At 29.1% G+C, this 21,672-nt stretch overlaps 1 protein-coding gene across 1 annotated transcript; it reads left to right on the plus strand.

The window, feature by feature from the left end:
* Positions 1-11,198: 11,198 nt before the first annotated feature.
* Positions 11,199-20,952, plus strand: LOC113858316 (glycerol-3-phosphate acyltransferase 9-like). The gene is made up of 13 exons (XM_027490891.1): positions 11,199-11,407; positions 11,616-11,793; positions 11,951-12,008; positions 13,089-13,207; positions 13,778-13,877; positions 14,781-14,876; positions 14,985-15,081; positions 19,080-19,167; positions 19,247-19,343; positions 19,503-19,588; positions 19,683-19,802; positions 19,919-20,017; positions 20,595-20,952. Exons 2-13 carry the CDS (start codon positions 11,672-11,674, stop codon positions 20,641-20,643), a joined length of 1,131 nt encoding a protein of 376 aa, XP_027346692.1. The 5' UTR covers positions 11,199-11,407; positions 11,616-11,671; the 3' UTR covers positions 20,644-20,952.
* The last annotated feature ends 720 nt before the right edge of the window (positions 20,953-21,672 follow it).

The raw sequence follows: 21,672 nt of genomic DNA on the forward strand, positions 1-21,672 counted from the left end.
AGCTTTTTCTCTTTAAGAATTTCAATAAAATCTTGTTTTCTATATATTTTCCACTCTTCTCCCTCTTAGCTGATTCTGTTTAGACTACTGTCATCCAGCTTTCTTCTTTTTCTCTTTACTAGATCTGTGCTGGTTCTATCGTCGTTCTATTTTCTATGTTTTAGATTTTACATTTACATTCCGCCTTTATTTTTTCTGTATTTTATATCTCATTTAGTAGTCCTGCTACTGCCTATTTTCCTTTCACTCTTCTTTTATTCTTGATCCATTTCGTGTAATCTGGTATCAGAGCCTGATGGGGAAATAGGATATAACTATTTAAGTTGTTTATAACTATGTTATTCTAGATCTGGACTTTAAATTTCTTTTGAAATTTCTGAAGCTATGGTTTATAGGTTGAACAATTGACAGGCCCTTTGGATGAGACCACTATTGGTCGTCCCTGTCTATAACAATGCCACGAACTAATGGCCTAGAAATACTATACAGTTCTATGAGTTTCATGATATGTTTTACTAGAAGTACAACGGTTCTTAATTTTTTTGAATAGGGCTGCAGCAGTAAGACCCGGATAGATGAAAGGCAATAAGACTGATTTGACAATGTTGTATTCAAAAGAAACAAAGAACATAAGATGTTAATAGCTATAGTAAAATAATTCAGATTTTGTAAATACGTTTAAAAAAAAAAAGTCTACAATAACCAGATTTAGAAGAAAAAGTTATAAATAACTAAAAAGATATATTTTATGGAACCAAATGAGAGTGATGAACCAGAAGTAATTTTATGATGTCTCATCTTCTCCGCTCTTTTTCTCGCATCTCTTTCATTATATATATATATATATATATATATATATATATATATATAAAAACCGATGATAAAACATTTTCTTAGTTCTATTATCTTATGAAAAATACGGTGCCAATTTAATTGACGCGGCTCGTCGTAAGTGAAGGATAATAGAAAAGAACACATCATTGAATTCAAACCGAGTAGGGTTGCACAGTGCGCGTAATTATATTAGACTACTCTCCCTTCAATCTTCATACATATAGGAAATTCCTTTCGTTTATATTGAAATTACTATACATATTTATATTATTTTATATTTGTGACTTAAACTTTTTAGTTTAATTTTATCTATTATATTTATAGTTGATGTATAATTTATGTAAGATTTAAGCGCATATCCTTATCATATTTTTATTAAATACAAACCATTAAAATTAAAAAGAAAATTTGCATACACAGAGATGAAAGCTGCAGTTAAGCCTTTATTTAAAGAATGTATGTTTGTACTATTTTGTTTAACCTCTTTTTACTTTTCTTTCTACAAATAGCATTTATATAAGCTTCAACAACATCAAGCAAAGACACAAGCTTCAACAAGAACTTGCAGGGTGTATGATTTGATTGCTTTAAATTACAATTTTGCTCTTTAAAATTGAAATTTTTCTCTTTTTTCTGGATGTGTTTTAGAGTTTGCATTCAATTAATTTCAATAGTAAGTTTTATCTTATCATGCAAATTTTTTTAGATGAACGTTAATTCAAACAAGTAATTGTTAGGTTATAATATTGTGATTAATGATTACATTTTTAAGAGCATGATATAAAATAAAAAATATTAAAATATATTTTTTATATTTTAATAAAAATTAACTACAAAACACATCTAACAATAATTACATGATATAAGATAATGATTTGAATAATTTAATAATGTAATTAATATATTATTTCTTGATGGTTGCATGAAGAAATGTAGGAATAATTGTTTGAATTCCTAATATAAGAAATAGTTTTTTCTTTTATGTGATCTCATCTTTATGGTGGTACCTTCGTCTGTTGTGCCCAGCTTTTTTTGAGAGGAGTTGGTTGTTTTAGTAAATTTTTTGAAATTTTTTACTATTAAAGTAAATTTCAGTTTAAGTTGTTTAATGTTAACATGACAGTATAAGGACTACAAAATACATATTTTAATTGAAATATGTAGAAGAAACTTTTTCAAAAAATCTTCATTGCATATACCTTTACCAAAAACCATTATTTTAATATGTGTCATGTGTGTGTACAATTTAACTATTCTTATATTGATGCAATATTACTAAACATTACAATTAATATTCTTAAATGTTTAGTTTAGGGTGTAATTGATTGTAACCAACACTGAAATTTCCTTTTCCTTTCTATTTATTGTTTTGTTTAATAAAATAACCAAAACGTTTATGACCCTTAGATTTATTATAAGACGCAACCGCAGTTTTATTATACAAATAAAGAAAAAGTTTATTTTTCTTATGATAGCCGTATAGCAGCAGCCGGAAATTAACCCTCAATTACTGGGAAAAAAAACATGATTTATAACTCTGTGTTTTCAATTTTTTGTGATGATAAAATATTAAATATTTACATATTAAAAATGCAAATTACACTTGGCAGTTGAGTATCGTATAAGTTTTCTATTTGTTATAGGTCAAAACGAAAGTATTAAAAAGAAACAAATAAAAAACCATTTTCTCAGTTCTATTATCATAATTATGGAAAATACGGTGCCAATTTAATTAATTGACGCGGGCTCGTCGTAAACGAAGGATCAGAGAAAAGAATACATCGTTGAATTCAAACCGAGTCCATGCCTTATGAATTAGTTTGCCCCAATGGTTGCAGCATGCACGTAATTATATTAGGTTACTCTCCCTTCAATTTTCAAATATATAGGAAATTCCTTTAGTTTATATTGAAATTACTATACACTTTATTCCTTGTATACGAATTTGCAGTCATTTTAAAACATTTTGAAATAAAACATAAGATATTTCTTTTCATTTATTTAGATACGACACTATACGTGAATAAATGTTATTTTTATTCTTTTTATCCGAAAAAAATTATACAAAAAATAACAATGTTTTATCAAAATTAATTGTAAAACTTGTTAATTTACCCTTTTATTAAATTTTTTTATTCTTAAACTACTCAAATAATATAAATATTTCATATAAAAAATATTAATAAAAGAATAATAATTACTATTATTATAATTTCTATACAGACAAACAAATAAAAATAAAATTTCTCAAATAAACCTACTAAGACAAAGTGGTTCCCCACTTCTTATTGTTAATACATCAATTTTTCCTTTCTCCACAAAATAATACAATCGCTAATTCTCTTAATTTCCCTTTTTAATCTGTCAAAATCACGCAAAAAGCAACATACCTTAGTCATTCGCATTCAGTTTTGAATGAATTAAATAGAGAAATAATTATTTCAATATACATTAACAGTAGCACTCATAACAAAATTGGTTCCATTATTTTACCATCTAAAGATTAATTTTGTGTATAATTTATTATTACCTAATTGCTTCAAATTGGTGTTTTATTTGTCCATAAACAAACACTTGATGTTGAAGAAACATGGCAATGCCGCTTGCATGTGTTTACAGGGAAACCTGCATTCATCATTAATAGCATGGAACTAGCCAACTGCCAAGTGATTGATGGTAATATACGATGAAATTAAATTCTACTATACGACATTGGCATGCAATTCAATAAGGAATTTCAGAAAACCCAGTTAGTCCCTGTTAAGATATGTGAAACCGCGACGAAAACGCTTAGTCAAAGATTTGAACTTTGAATAAACACCATGCATGGAAACAGGAAACTACCATTTTCAGCCATTTCCCCTTAGTGTGTTTACATTTAAATGAGGAAATAATGAAACCTGCTTCATTATTTAATGCATGGAACTGAACAAGTGATTGATGATAATACAATATACATGCCAGGGTTTAATGTAGCTTCCTGTAAAAGGACAAGACCAGTAATTAATGAGTATGTTCATGCGACTTCAAAGAACCAAGTTGATCCCTAAAAATGCAGAAACTGTAACGAAAGACCAAGTCACATGACGAATTATAACATACAAATTACAATGGAAATGGAATAGACCGCGTCCCAAAATATCTGTCGTGTTTTTTACTCCAAATGAGCAAATGATGCGTTTTGTACAAGCTTATGCATGCCCATTGCTTATAAAAACGAACCATTGTTTCCAACATATCAATACAACAAACTGTGTTACATATCAATACAATAACTGTTACATTGATCCAATATTTATCTCTCGCCATGAGCTCCAATCCCGGAAGCATCTCCCAATCTATCGGCGGCAAGGCGCAGCCACCGTCACAACCTTCCAACAACAGTGGCACCAACAATGGTTCTGCCAAAAAGACTGTTCAAAGTGCTCTTGCCTACGGAAATAAATGAAGGGGAAACAATACCAACTAGGCAATTCGACACAACCATTTCATTCTTTTAATCCCTTTAATTTTTCCCTCTCATGCTCTTAATATTTATTCCATTTATCATTTTGATTTTATTGCAGGTGATCGAATGAAAGTGGGAACTATGTAGGATGAACGTTTCCCTTAACAAAGATTAGGCCAAGACTCATCATTTGTTCATTTCTGCATTGTTGTTCGTTTCATAAGCGTTTTGTAGTTTAAAGTTCTAGTTAGTATTCCTAGCAAGTAGTAATATCTCATTTCCATATAAATTTACAATATGCATTAATCTTTGACATGTTTGTATATTATATGCAACTTCCTGCTGATTATATATGAAAGGTTATTCGCAAATAGCTTGTTACTTTCTTTGTGAAAATTTTCTTATACGGAAAGATTCACAAATTATATATATAAAAGTTCTTTCATAAATAAGTATTATTGTTCCTTCAATATAAGGAACTTTGACTTAAACGGTTCTATTTAAACTAAACTTCGATTTATTTTACCTTGAACTCGTTTAAAATAAATCCAAACTCACCTCAGAATTATTAGTAAATTTACGAATGTTTTGCGACTTTCACCAAATCTAAAATAGGTCGCCTTTTTTTATTTTTTGTCTTTTGCTTGAACGCACCATGCGAACCTCACAGACCAATCATGGACAAAAATATTTATGGACCGATTATTGAGTCCTTATTTCAACTTTCTTTTTCCATTTCTTATACAGAAGTGCAGTAATTTTGCTAAATCAGACGCTAATTAAAGTCGATCTGAGCATGTAAAACCATCGATCAACGATTGAGGAAGTTAACATGTTTTGTTGATAATTTCCTTTTTCTCTGCAACTAATTGTTTTCGGCAATAATAAAAACTAAAACAAAGTCGAGAAATGCATTTCGACCTAAATTCTTTGAGCCACTAATTCAAATTCATAGAGTTGGTTCGGATCAACTGTTATCTGATTCTTTCCAAAAATTATTTTTTTTAAAAGTCTCTACATTTTTTTTTAGTTTTGATATATATATATATATTTAGGTGAAAATTTTTTTTACACTGTCTCTACCGGACCTAATGAAAAAAATGGGATCACTTCTTATGGACTTGTTGAGAATAATTCTGATCTAGTTTATGGCCTATTAGAAGTAGAAGGCGCTCTGGTGGGATCCTCACAGACAGAAAAAAATTGCAGTCAGTTTGATAATGATCGAGTGACATTGCTCTTCAGTCCGAACCAAGAAATCCCTTAAATATGATTCAAAATGGATATTGTTCTATCGATCGGAGATTTCTCCATGAAAAATATGAATCGGAGTTTGAAAAAGGGGAAGAGTCCTCGACACACAACAGATAGAGGAGAATTTTTTCAATCACATGGTTTGGGCTCCTAGAATATGACGCCCCTAGTGTAAGTCTAAAAACTTTTATATTTGATATAAATATGAATAACTTATATCTAATAGCTATTAAAATAATAAATTATAACTCGTGAAAGGCTTATATCAAATATAAGAATTTTTATATTTATATTGATATAAAAAAATCATATCTTATATATATATATATATATATAAATAAAATAAAAAAGCAAGAACGTATGAACTAGAATACGAAAAAAATAAATAAACTATAAAAATATAAGAACAAAAAATATATTTAATTCAAATAAAAATTAGTTTGCAGTTGAACGATTTTCTTATCGAATGAAACTGAACCTTCCTTTAACTCTTTCACATTGAATTGAATCCAAATCTCCCAAACACATATCATAACCCATAAGTTTCCAAAACCTCTTGAATCAATTTAGGAGTCACGGCTTAGGATTATCAAAAGAGATCCCATTGATGTCTTTAATCTAAGTCAGAGAGGCGTCGTTAATTAGATTCATTAAGCACGGAAGTGATTGCGAATGTACATGCTTGGCTATTTTGTAATTGTTAGATAATTCAATGTACGTAAATAATCGAAAAGGATTAAAATGTGTTATGCCATTTTCAAGTTAACAAATAAAAACATTAAATATAAATGTAAAATTAAGAGTTAATTTTTATAAATAAGCATTATTTTTGTTTCTTAGGATTTATCTTTGAAGGAATAAAAAGATACATTCAATAATTTTATGTTACTGTGCAAAGCATAAATTATCTGCTAAAGCAATATATCCGTTTATTCAACTTTTTTCATTTCATACGATAAAATTACTTTATAAAAAATAATTATAATAAAATATTTTATGAAAATAATAATAAAATAATTACATACAAAGTAAAAGGTAGAATAAATGTAATTTTTTTTAAAGATAACACAATTTTTAGGAGGAAATTTTTTTATGTTTCACACGTTACGAAAGAGAAATGTTTTCCCTTCGGTATAGATGGAATATATCAGAAGTTAAGATAAAAAAAAAAAAAGCTAATTTAATCTTTCATAACATAAACAGGAGAAAATAATAAAACTATACGTATTGATTAAATATATAAAGAATAATTCAAGGAATAAAATTTAACGTAGAAATGTTGAAAAAGAAAAGAGTAACCATGTAATTTAACTGCAAAAAAAAGTACAAAATTGGAAAGTGTACTGCATGATGAATTGTAACTATGGATAAAAATAATGTCAACTTGATTGAAAACAAATTTATAATTCTAAATTAGAGATAACAATGATCTTTTTGCCATGTCTCTTAGAATTTGTCTCGCTGGATTTTGTACTTAGTTATATATTATAATGTCAAATAAAGTGAAATTCCCAGCAATTGGTTAAATTTGAAATTTTTATAAGATCAACCATCAACTAATTATATGCTTATTTGTCAATTGACATTTCATAGGATTCACTGTTCAATTTGAGGGTTTGATTTAACTTATCATGCTTCGTAAAACTTCCAAACTAACGTTAAAAAATTATAAAAACGCCATAAAAATTGTAGCGAAAAAAAAAATGTATTAGTTATAAATAAATAGATTTGGGGATTAGATGAGCCAATTAACAAACATGACAAGAACTGACACTTAATTAATGACAATATATCACGAAAATAAGAATTCCCAGTTTTTACAATATTGTTGGAGAATTGTAAAACAGAACAAAAATAAGTCAAATGAATAAATTAATGAATACAATAAAAAAAATACATTTACTGGTAAAATGTTCCGCTCCCTATAGTTCTTGTCCATATTCATCATAAAGCCTTCAAATAATCCATTATTAGTTTGTCCAATAATTCATCAATGCTGCAAAATACGAACAAAATAAGAGAAAGTATATATATATACAAGCAATCAAACAAGTTATCTTTATTAATTTGGATTGGATGTAAAGGGTTTTCATCAGGACATTATAAATACGTACCTGTTAAATTATAAACATGGTATGAATATTTCATCTCCTTCTTGAAAAGACCTGTTGTATAGTAGGCAATTTAGTCCCAGTAGTTGGAGGTTTGGTGTTACAGTCCTTAGGGGGTGGCCTTGTTGTAGGGGCAAGAACCTTCTGAATGGTTATCTTTTGGGAACTCATTGTAAAAACTTCTATATCTGCTGATGAGAAGAAACAATCAATGTTGATGAAACATAGCAATGTGGCAACATTGTATTTATAGGGAAACCTATCTTCATTATTCAGTTAATGCATGGAACTTACCAAGTAATTGACGATAATGTGATGAACGTAGAATTTTCTGCTGTTTTCCGTTCACATTTTTCGTTTTACAAACTTCTTGAAATTATCCTAAGGTTTGTGTGCAATATGTAGCTTGTGGCACAAGGAGTTATCTACGTAATTAATAGTCATGTAATTATGAAACTTCATCATCATAGCAATTAAAGTTAATTAGCCTAATATGTACACGGGAAATAAAAAATAAAAAGTGTTATTTGAACGGAATAAAAAAAATACTCATTTAAATGAATGAAAAAATAAAAACTGAAAATGGCATTCATATAAGAGGTTTAATAATAAAACAAGATGAATTCTAATTTTATATTCAACTATGTATTTAAGATCAAAGTAATTATTTGATATTTATTTAGTTGTGACAAAGAAATTTGAAGTTATTGCCATGAAAATTTATTAATTTATTTTGAAATGAATATGCTATTTTTGGTTAATTTTGTCGTTGACATTATCTGGTTTTTTGGGGACGTGATCGGTACAACGCGTACCAAAAAACAGAACCTGGTCAAAGAAAAAATCGGCCTTTGACTTATATATATATATAAGAAATGGCTTCCCTCTTTCGAGTAAATTATATCGAAATTGTTGTCAAAATTACGCAGACTTTATTTCTTTGGGCATTGAGTTACATTCTTTTAAAATGTAATCATAAATATTGCGTTGTCCTGAAACTAAAAAATTGAAAGATATCCCAATTTTGTTGCCATCCTAAATTTAAGAGTTAGTAAGTACTAATTAATAGATATGATTCTCTTTAAATTTAATTTATCAACAAGTAAATATAAAGCTTTATTAATAAAATGGTGTTTTAAATTATAAATTATCTATGTCTAACATACTATTTTGTTTAACCTCTTTTTACTTTTCTTTCTATTTACATTTTATATAAACTTCAACCACATCAAGCAAAGACACAAGCTTCAACAAGAATTTGCAGGGTGTATGATTTTATGCTTTAAATTACAGTTTTTTTCTTTAAAATTGAAAATTTTCTCTTTTTTCTGGATGTGTTTTATAGTTTGCATTCAATTAATTTCAATAGTGAGTTTTATCTTATCATGCAAATTTTGTTAGATGAACGTTAATAAAAACAAGTAATTGTTAGTTATAATATTGTGATTAATAATTACATTTTTAAGAGCATGATATAAAATTAAAAATATTAAAATATATTTTTTATATTTTAATAAAAATTATTTATTAATTTCTTAACTTTGTTGCATACAAAGCTAATAATTTTCAATTTTTTTTTTCTCAATACGTGACGTGGGCTGACATTCTGATTGGGCTTAGGTGGAGGCGAAATAAAACAAATCTACTGTTACATTTAGGGACTCACTCAGACACTCTGGACCCAACTTGTTAAAATCCATTATTCGAAATAGACCAACTCAAATGATATTGTATTTCATTATACTAACTCTAAAATATTATATAATTTTAAAATAATTGATATTATTATTTAAATTTTATACATAGTTATCATTTTTAACTCACGGAGTGTAGGAATATTTATGGTTTGGACTGACTGAATAAATTTAATAATTCAAACTATATTAATTAAATTAGTTTAGATTTGTTTGAATAATTAGTTAATCTTACTCATTAAGTATAACCAACTATAATCTATTATATTTTTTTATTTTTTATTCAAATAAGCTCAGTTAATTAATTATTTTATTTTAAACATTTAAATTTATGAATTTTAGATTTTAACATTTAAAAAATTAATATACTTTTTCTTTATTAATTTTAATTCTCTTATTTGTTGTTATTATAAGCCTTTGATTATATTATTATCCACAAATAGATTTATGAGAAAAGTTATAATTGTAAAAAATTTGTATGATAATTTTTATAGTTAATTTTTTTAAGTAATTAAAAATGTAAAGATTTTATTTAAAAGTATTTTTTTCATATTTTAAATATAATAAAATATTTATAAATTTTTTCTTTTATTGATTTAAAAATAATTTTAAACAATGTTATTCATGAAGTTAATTTAATAGTTAACAAATTGATTCATTGAACACCGTTATCTTGAGATTTATCTCACATTCTAAATTATTATCTGTATATAGTTTTTACATTTTTAATTTTAAACACTTTATATATTTTATAATTTTTATTTTTATTTTTTTGCTATTCAAATGGGCTAAACCGTTCCAAGTACAAACAAAATTACAAAGAGAATTTGGATGTCTAAATGCCAAAAGCATAAAGATACAAAAAAAGAAAGCAAGAATGAAAGGGCTACATCAAAATAAGAAAAATATAATGATTCATCTAAGCCTAATTTAGTTAATCTATTATCATATTGGTTAATCTCTTTACATATATGATTAAATATAATAAATTTAACACACTTTAATAAGTCTTTAACTTTCTTAAGCACCCAAAATGCAGTGAGTAAAACTTAAATTGAATATTCAAAATTTTAAAAATAGTCTCCTTACAATCACTTTTAAACAAAATATATAGTCATATTTTTGTAAAGCTATCTGCACCTCATGAAAAATGTTCCAAATAGACAATTTTGGTACAAAAATTAACTAAATATTAATCTTTACTATCACAGAACATGTTTCTACAACCAGTTTCACTTTGACACAAATTCATCTACATCTAGTTTCACATGAGCAAGAGGAAGAGACATTCACTTTACTATAGTCTGATTATACACAAAATTTTGAAAGATAATTATAATTATCCCTCCAAAAACATGTAATCAAAATCACATCGAATTTTGTGGACGAAGAAATTAGGTTGGACAGGAAATTTTGAAAGATAAAGATATTCCTATCCTTCTATAAATTATAATAAATATTTTATAGTTTGTTTTTTTATTATTTTTCTTATTCTCTTTATAAAATAAATTTATTAACAAAATAAAGAATTTTATATTTTGTAATAATATAAATTATAATATTTATTAAAATAATTTTTTTTAGTTTAATCTAATAGCCTAAACTAAACAAATTCAAACATAACTGTATTAATTTAATTTAAATTGATTGAAAAATATTAATAAATAAAAGAAGGTTGGAATGGAGGGGGACCGAGCCACTCATGAAAAACACGAACTTATCCAAGTTGGCGCGTGGTAGGCGTTTTCACAACGACCCGGATGAAATTCATGTTGTCTTAAGACAAAATTACCCCCAAATATTTACGAAATTACAGCCCTGACACTTTCTTTGCCTCTATACGTTCCTCCTTCTCTCATTGGAGTTGGTTTCTTCAACTTTCGATGCAATCGCGCTCACCGTCTTCACGTTACCTGAATCCCTTTTTCCATTGTCAAAGAGCCCGCCAGCTCTTTCTCTTCATTATTTTTCTTTCTTCCCGTTATTGAAATCTCCCATTGCCATCTCAATACATTGTTATATTTATGCTTTGTAAATTATTCGGTTGCTGGGAAAATAAGCATTAGGTTTTTTTTCTGTCTTATCTTCAAAGTTAATGTATTAATTAATCGTTCCGTTTCATATATTAGCTTCAGAAATGCTGTGTCTGATTGCATGGAAGAATTTTGATTGATTGCGGCAACTATTGGTGGAATCTGTTAATTTTCTTAAGATTTGATTGAAGCGGTTAATTTTTCTCTGATTTTAGTGAAAAGGGGCTCGTACGTATTTCAGGATTAGAAGCTGTGCCTTAGCCACACGTTTCTGGCGGTGGTGAAAGCGTAACAAAGATGAGTGACACTGGGAAACTCAAACCTTCAAGCTCTGAATTGGACCTTGATCGACCCAACATTGAAGATTACCTACCTTCTGGATCCAGTGTTCAACAAGAATGTCATGGCAAGCTTCGCTTGTATGCGCCTCCTCTTTTTCCATGTCTTGCTTTTAATGTTGTTTATATTCTGAGCAACGGCGAGAAGTAAGAAATAGTGAAATGGAGAAATGTTTTCCCATCTTTTTGAAAATCTCACGGCAATGCGATTTTCCGATTTTCAATTTCTATGTTTCAGGTGTGATTTGCTTGACATTTCTCCTAGTCTATCTGAGGCAGCAGGTGCTATTGTAGATGTAAGATTTTTGGTTTCAGTGTATCAGTTACTTTCTTTAGAAAAACTATAATGATGAAATTATTATAGAGAGATTTCAATGCCAAACTTGATGAATTCAGCCTTTTTTAAAACTAAATTTTGACCTGCTGCAATAAGCTGTCTTGCAATGTTGTTGTAATTGAAATCCTACCTAGGATTGGGGAAAGGGAATGGATGATTGTAAACTGCAGGATCGTAACATGAATCACAACATTGTACTTTAAACATATGCATAGAAAATAACAGATAAAACAAATAATATCTAAATCACAACATTTAACTAAAGTTGAAGATTCATAATCATAAGGTCACATCACATACAACTCATATTAAGTCACATATTATAAATAAAATTGGAAGAGAGAGCTGTCCACTTGCAACAGTTGCGTTACCATTGCAATTGCGGCCAGCCCCACTAGTACCAGCACTTGAAGACAATTTCTTTCCACAAACACTGAACGCCATACGGAGAGAACAGACAAATAGAGACCAGAACACCAAAATAGAAGGCAGAGACCAAAGAGAACAATGGAGTCAGAGAGTGGGAGAGACAACAAAGAGCAAAGAGGGGATGCGAATAGGATGATAGTTATGCACAGGTAAGGGAATGAGATGATTAGGGGTCTTTTCTGCGATCCAGATTGCAAAACTTGACCCACAATCCCAGCTGCATGAAACAAACTTGTATGGCCAAAAATTGCAGATCCCACAAACTTGTTATTGTGATTGTTATTTCACACCGATCCCACAAATTCCCAATTCCAAATGTGATGCAGCACAGCTTGGCTTCCAAAACAAGATCATGTGATTTTATATTCTTGTTAGTATGATAATTGATTTCACACCAATCCACAAATTCCCAATTCCAAGTGCAATGCAGCATGGTGAAGCATCCAAAACAAGATCAAGTGATTCTATAATCTTATCTTGATTTTGACGATGCTTCTGTCTTCCCTCTTGATATCTCAGATTCTATGTGCAACCCCAACACCATTAGACATATCATTTTTTGAAATATCTCTAAGATTTTGCTCTCTGTCTTTGGATATATGTTGGATAGGATTCATTCACAAGATGCTTCAAGTCAAATCCTCCAGAACCTTGGAACTGGAATGTCTATTTGTTTCCTTTGTGGTGCTGTGGAGTTGTAGTTCGATATTTGATTCTGTTCCCTACTAGGTTAGTTTATTTCTTTTTTATATGTTCTTACATGTTGTGCATGATGCTGTAGTACTTGATAAATCATTCAATAATGAGTTTGCCTAGCTAATTTTCAATGCTAGTTTTGCTTATAGACATATGAAATCATAATTGACAGCATTTTAGAAAAAAAAATTAAGATATGATTTTATTTTTAACTTTAATTAAATTTAATTTCCTCTTCCTTGTGTTTGGAATCGTTTGAAAAAATAGAACCAATCCCCATGTTTGGAACTCATTAAAATTTAACTGAATTCATTTTATTTTAATAATTTTACTTTTTAACCCTTCAAATATGATTTCTATCTCAAAGTATAATAAGGACAATGTTGTGGATTTAAATAATTAAAACTAAACTCAAATCCCACAAAATTTGAGTAGTACCCTCAAAAGAATTTCATTTATAAATCAAATGAATTTTCTAATTTTGTGATTTCAGACATAATATTTGTGTTCACTCCATTAGTCCTTCTTTGTGCCTCTCGTGTTAATTACTTACTTTACTGTAATTTTTTCTGGCCTTGTTATGAATCCTATTTGACTCTGCAGGGTTCTAGTGTTGACATTAGGATGGATAATATTTCTTTCATCTTTCATTCCGGTGCACTTCCTTCTGAAAGGAAATAATGATTTGAGGAAAAAAATTGAGGTATCTATCCAGCTTGTTCTTGGCTTGAACATAAATTTCTGTTTCTTTATGCACACTAGGAAAGCAGCATTTAAATTTGAACTGACTAAGTCCATAAAAGTAAAAGAGAAAGACTTCAACTTTCGGATTTAGATTATCTTAACACATAAAATGAACTTCTGGTTCTCAGCTGTCTTGCTGGTTCTGAATGGAAAACAATTGATAAATGTGCTGTTAATGTTTAAAATTTTAAGGCATACAATGTCCAAATATTTAGTATCTGCTTGTGTTCTACATATTGTTTGTATATTGTGTGTTTACTATTGATATTAAAAAGGAGGTTTGAGACTTGGTGCCAATAGGCCACTTTCATTTTAATGTTATAGTGAGCTTTCACTTCATTTCGTTTTAATTCAAAATACCCATTGTCTGGCTTCAATTCACTTTGCCTCATCCATCATGAAAAACATCTTTTAACATGTATTAATTTTACTATCACAGTTGAAGGATTTTCTCTTGGAAGATCTAAGTACTCGTCAGCCTAGTGGCTCTAGTGGAAATAGAAAAGCAGTTGAATGCTTGCAAAAAAACTTTAAATGGATAATTAAACAAACGGAAGAACCAGTAGATGTTGAAAAATAAAAATTACAGGTTATCTAAAGCTGTTATTTTTATTTTATAATGTGAATGCAACAAATTTTGGCTGATTTGTTGGTGGACATCAAATTTTTCCCTCATTTTTTAAATATATATTTACATGATTGGTGGATGCTGTATGCAGCAGAGTGCACTGCATAAGATGTATACATCTTCTAACTTACTCTTTATTTTCCTTTCCATTGATGGATAATAGCAACTCCAATACTGACTGGCTGTGTATCAAATTAATGCACTCTGAAATTGCTCAATTCTTGTTTCTTTCAGAGGTGTCTGGTGGAGATGATGTGCAGTTTCTTTGTTGCATCCTGGACTGGGGTTGTCAAGTACCATGGTCCAAGGCCTAGCATGCGACCAAAACAGGTTTGTCTGATGTAAATTGAAGTTATTGTTACCGTGTTTTTATTTTCACTTATCCATAAAAATGTGAATGTCATTTATTAATAATTTGGATTTTCCTCTGTTGAACAGGTTTTTGTGGCCAATCATACTTCCATGATTGATTTCATAATCTTAGAACAGATGACTGCATTTGCTGTTATTATGCAGAAGCATCCTGGATGGGTTGGTAAGTGTATAATGCTATTGTGTTTGCCTTAAATACCCATCAAACCTTGTCTCTATCATCAATGCATAGATTTTTTAATCTATATTTGCTTGTGGCTTACCTTATCTTGGGTGAATTGGTTTTTGGGAATTAATACAACAATGTTAACACATTCCATACTTGTTCTGAGATACCTCCAATATATTATAGAATTCTTATCATAATGAGAGTTTTTTCAAGTGAGGGAATGTCAATAATGTACATAATATACAATAACCAAGCATTATCTTATTAAGTGAAGTAAGCTACATACATCACATGATGCTATTGAAGACCAAATTCTCAAAACTGTTATTAATTAAAATGTCTTTTTTAATAACTTCCTTTAAGATTCTTTTAGGTCTCTCTCTATCTCTTTTTAGGTCCCTTAATGGTTCTCAGTAAGAGGTTACATGATGAACAGGCAAGGATGATTTAAAGAATATCCATAACAACCAAACTTTATTTCACCGAGAGTCTATTTTAACATTTTTCATGAAAAATTCACTTCTAAACATTTTACTGCACTTGCTTAAGATGACTGAAGTCACAACTGGGGTCAAAACAAGACAACAATTGTGCAGAGAAAAAGAAGTGGATAGAAAAATGGTTGCAATTAATTTAAGAAAAAATGACAATAGGAAGTCGTTATCAAAGTTTATCAAAGAAAAGATTGAAAAAACTTTAATTAAGAAAATATTCTTTAAAATCAGATTTGGATTTGGAAGTCATTTATGTTGAGTAGTCATGTGCTAATTTGAATCTTATGCAAAAGTGAATTTATTTCTAAAATAAGAAATAATTTTTTTAATCCCCTAATAATTTAAATTTAATCTTTCAAATTTTTAAAATATTTCTTTTCATCATTCAAACTAGATATTTAAAAATATTTGAAACTTATCCAAATTTTATTTTAAAGAAAACTACGTGACTTTAATTTTTTCATTGCACTTAGGATATATATAAGAGCAAGAAAATGATCCACCCGTCAACTCCAAAATATTTTAAACAAATTTTCCCTGTTCTAAAACTTCAAAAGACTTTTTTTATACTTTATGTAATTTTGAATTTAATAATGTATAAAAACAGAGAAATTTATGGCCTATCATGAAATTTAATGTTTAGTAATTTTTATTTTATTAGCTCTTAAAGAAAGAAAATAAAGAGAAAAAAAAAACTATTATTCTAATATTTTTATAGCTTATCACAAGATTTAATTATTATTATTAGCAAGCAGCTCGGTATAGCTTAAACAAAGTCTCGGATTTGAGTCTTTATGTATGCAAAAAAATTCTAATGATAGACTCATTCACTACATCTAGATGTATGATCCAGGTCAAATTCGAATTAAATCATATGGGAAACAAAAAAAAAAGGGAAAAGAACAATTAAGAACAGAAAAATTTAATAAAAAAATGGTTTAATCACAAGATTTGATTTTTATTTCATTGGTTTAAAAAAAAGAAGAATGACAGAGAAATAAAGAAAAAAAAAACTAGAAAAAGGTCACTAAAAATGATAAGATTTTATTTTTATTGTATTGGTTCATAAAAGAAAGATCAATAAAAGAAAAAAGTCAATAAAAAATAATTCTTTTGTTTATGTTACAAGATTAGATTTTTAGGGTTTATTATTACATTTAGAAAAAGTACCAAAAGAAAGTTAAGAGTGCAAACAAAATGAAATTAACACAACAAAACAAGATCAATGATACAACCAAAAGGGTAAAAGAATAAAGAGAACTTTATTGGATGTGTTTGTTATTAGGGTCTATTATTGCACTAAGAAAAAGAATAAAAAAAAGAGAGTGCAAACAAAATGAAATTAACACAACAAAACAAGATTAATGATACAGCCAAAAGATCAAAGGGATAAAGAAAACCTTATTTGATGTGTTTTTTTTTCTTAGGGTTTTATTATTTCACTTAAAAATAGAATCAAAAGGATTGATAATATAAACAAAATGAAATCAACACAACAAAAAAAGATTAACAATATAACCAACAGTGTAAAGAGATAAAATAAACCTTATTTGATGCACTTTTGCTAGGGTTTGTGCTTCGTTCTTTAACCTTTGCTCTTTGTTCCTCCTTCTTGTTGACTTTTCAAAGATTTAAATTACATTGCGTTTTCGTTCTCACTCTCTCCAACGTTGTTCTTTAAGAAAATGTACTATGAGAATTATGAATTTCTCATAGTTTCTTTGTGCTCTTAAAAATCTTCCCTCCTTCCTCTTTTTGTGAGGACACTTGTTTCCTATTAATAGTTTACTCTTCCTAAATCCTTTTTAATATTTTTTTTTTTTTATAAAGACTTCATCATCTCCATGATCTCTTATTTTTTGATGACCATCAATCAATTTTTTTTATTATCTCATTCACTCCTAAAAATCTATACACTACTTTGACTATTTTGATTTTTTTTTTTAAGTAAGTTTTTATCCATTAACTCACTCATCTAACATCCCAAAATATCAACATATTCTTAATTTGAAATTTTTGAATTTTGAATTTTTTTTTTCAAATCGTTTTTTTCTTCAATATCTTAACTTCCTACCAAATTTAATCATTATCTTTACTTTTTCTATTTTCAAATTTTAAAATTTTGTTTTATTATTTTGAAAAGGAATCTGAATATAATTGGTTATTTACAACTGAAAATTGGATAAGGTGGTTTAATCACATATAAAGAGAGTAGATTACATGACTTTTAGACCGATAAAAAAGAATCAAAGGAGACTCAAAAGAACTTTATTCCATTGGGATTACCCTATCCCTTATAAAGAGTATTTTGACTCTTATAAAAGCTTGTATAGTCCTCCTATAAGCTAACTTTTGGAAGTAAGTTAAATTCAAATTTCTTAACATAGTATCAAAGTCTATTCAATTTGAATGTTGAATTGTTCACGAATGTCAAATCCTATTGGGCCACCGTCATATGTTTAATCTTATTAATTTCACGTACTAAATGTCCAGTCCTAAACGTAAAAAGTATGTGTTAAGAAATCTCACGTTAGCTAAAAATAAAGTCAAAATACTCTTTATAAGAATTTGAGTAGTCATCCTCTTACAAACTAGCTTTTGAAAGTAAGTTAAACTAAAGTTTCTTAATAGATAATTATAGTCAAACAAAAAATAAGTTCTACTTTATACAAAATCTCTAATAATAAATTACTTTATGCAATAGTTTTTTCTTTTTGGTCTTGTACTTTTCTCCACAATCTAAATCACTTTTTTGAAAAGCTTAAACAATTGGGCCCTTGGTGCAGTCAGCTACTTGTGCATGAATCTGCTTATTGCCAAACTATCTTCCATTTCATCTACTTTTTACACTAGGGAATTCTTTGATCTTCTCATCATACAGCTGAATTATGATGGGGACCCAAAAGGCAATGTTGGGCCAGAGGAAATGTTAGTCCAAGAAGCAGTTACACGGCCCAAAGAATGGCTTGTCTATGTGAGAAGAAAGAAGAAATCAGAAAATGACAAATGAAATGCTGTGCTGGCAGAGTTAGTTAGGGAGAAAGAATAATATTCCATTATTTAGGCACAATGAGACAGGGGTAGGATGTTATGTTGATTCTGTTCTTTCGCTATTGCAAGATAGAGCAGCTATTGCTCTCTATTAGGAGCCTAGCTCTGGGGTATTAGGAGATATTGCTCTCCTAGTGCATTTTATTCCGTTTGTTTCCGTTACTTATTATAAATAATATTCTTCCTATATTTGCAGCCCTTTTTTCGTTCCTGTTCTCTATATTTGTATTCGCGTTTGTGTGGTTTGCAACAAATTAATTATCCTAGACCCTTTTTTTGTCACCTCTCGTCAATAGGTGCTACTACTTCTTTCTCCTGTAGTACATTTGTTCCTAAACTAATTTTTCCTTGTATGTCTACTCATCCAGCTCAATTTTTCATCAAGTTTGATAGGCACTTTACAATCACAATTACACCTGATGCATTTCTTCTTCATTTCATTTATAGGACTATTGCAGAGCACCATTTTGGAAAGTGTTGGGTGTATAGAGTTCAATCGCTCAGAGGCAAAGGATCGTGAAATTGTGGCAAGGAAGTAAGTATAATTGAAAATGTTGGGAAATATATACCTCAAATCTTATTATCTTTTCCTTACATAATTTTTCATATTTCAGATTGAGGGAACATGTTCAGGGAGCGGACAATAACCCTCTTCTCATATTTCCTGAAGGAACTTGTGTAAATAATCATTACACTGTCATGTTCAAGAAGGTATTTGAACATTTGCTATTGCAGTAAATGTGAAATGCCGAGTTTTACACTTCTACTTATATAATTGGCTTTCTGCTTTAATTTTGACTCGATTGATTTATATTCTAATTTCTGTAGTCTGAAAGTTTTAATTGAAGCCTCTTCTAATTTGACGTTTAGGGTGCATTTGAACTTGGCTGTACAGTTTGCCCAGTTGCAATCAAGTACAATAAAATTTTTGTAGATGCTTTTTGGAATAGTCGAAAGTAAGAAGATGCTTGTGACATGTTAATTATTTCTATTTCTATTCTTTCACCATTTTCTTGCTGTATAAAGTTGCTGCATCTCATACATTTGCAGGCAATCATTCACTACTCATCTGTTGCAATTAATGACATCTTGGGCTGTAGTTTGTGATGTTTGGTATTTGGAGCCACAGAATCTGAAGCCAGGAGAGACACCCATTGAATTTGCTGAGAGGTAAAAATTCTTTGTTCCAGATTGTATCTAATATGCAGTATGTGATAGCATGTACATAAACAACTACATTTTGCTTCAAGGTGTTGAAACGGTATAACATTATTTCATTGGTGTAGGGTGAGAGACATAATCTCACTTCGTGCTGGGCTTAAAAAGGTTCCTTGGGATGGATATCTGAAGTATTCTCGCCCTAGCCCAAAGCACAGAGAAGGAAAGTAAGTCAGTCTCTCAGATACGTTACCATATGGTCTTTGTGACCTAGGCATTATAATTAGAATTATGCATGTCAGTTTATTTGTTTCTTATTTAGTCCAAAAGTCAAAAGTAGAGGTTTACAACTAGTTACCAATGATTTTGAGAATCGAAGAGAGAAAACTTGTCCTTATGGAGTTCGTTTACATTAAAAATGAACTGACATTAACATATTCTCTAGGGTAGAGGGGTGTTAAAGTAGAAGGGAGGGTAGTCTAATTAAATATCTATCAGGAGAGAGGAGCAAAATTTACCCAATATCTGAAAAGTGAAAACTACGTGCTTTTGGGTAATCATTATTAAATAAAAAATGGAAACACAGAATATTCCCACAAAGCAATCATACCCATAGTTCATAAAATTTAGCATTGTTAGCATTCATATATCTCCTTTCCATATAGGATTTTAAATATTATGTTATTATTTAAAGATTTTTTATTTTTGTAATTAATTCTGTCTGTTAGAATTTGCTTATACCTGTCAGTCATGCCATGTTAGATTTGTTAATACATTCTCATTCTTGATAAATTTGATTTGTAGGCAACAAAACTTTGCTGTGTCAGTACTGCGGCGCTTTGAGGAAAAATAATGTGTACCGTTTTACATTTTGAGTAATGCGCTACTAACATTTAAGATTAGTTAGGTATAAATGTTGATCTTATATGTTGTCTGGTAACTTTTGCATCACTGGTTGCGCTCTGTTACGGACAAACTGACAGGAGCTAGAGATTCTAGGTATGAAAACTTTTTGTTGGGAAGACAATTTGAATCTCAACTTGCCTGCTCAAATTGTTACAAGTTAGCGTGTGTTTAGTTAATACCAACTGTGTAATCTAGAACTATTCTAGATTAAGAACTTGCTATGGATAATAAAAAAATATCTTAACCGTTAACTTTTCCAAACCCCAAACCCAAGGCTCTAAATTACATTGCACAGCAAAAGAAAAACATTTTAAATCGGAGAATGCTAAAAAGTGCCTTATGATAGTGCTCACCTAAATTGTGATTTTTTTAATTAAAAAAATAAATTGTGAGGCTGTTGATATGTTTTTAATTATATCTCCTGTAACTAATGATAAATAAATGATAGAATTAACATAACTTACCTTACAAGTAGGGAAGGATAATCCTTTTTGCAACTTTGTTGTGGATCTTTATTGTTTTCAATTTTATGATCAAGAAATTGGTTTTTGTTTATACATTTTTGTCACTGTTTTTCCCAATAGCTGTAAGAAAAGATGATAAATAAGGCCAATGAGAAAGAATCAAGATACTTGTGATAGATAGGGTACGAAGGTAAAGAAATAAGAAATATGTAAGATAAAATAATTAATTTGCAATGAATGAGGAAATAATATGAATTGGTGATGATTGAGTTGCTATTGCTCATTTCTGTAAGAAAATAATGAGAATTAATTAACTGAACTTGCGATGTTAAAATGGAGAAAAAATATTTTTCAAATATTTAGGTAAATTATGATAATTAAATCAAACTTTTGTGTGTTAAAGAAACAAAAGTACTCGTAGTTATAAGGGCTTACAACTCATGTCTAATACAAGTGAACAGATTTCGTAAATTGATGACTGACATTTACGCATTCAATCTTATATTTGTGAC

The sequence above is a fragment of the Abrus precatorius genome, unplaced genomic scaffold (genome assembly GCF_003935025.1).
Source record: "Abrus precatorius isolate BTA unplaced genomic scaffold, Abrus_2018 Scaffold2, whole genome shotgun sequence".
NCBI lineage: Eukaryota > Viridiplantae > Streptophyta > Magnoliopsida > Fabales > Fabaceae > Abrus > Abrus precatorius.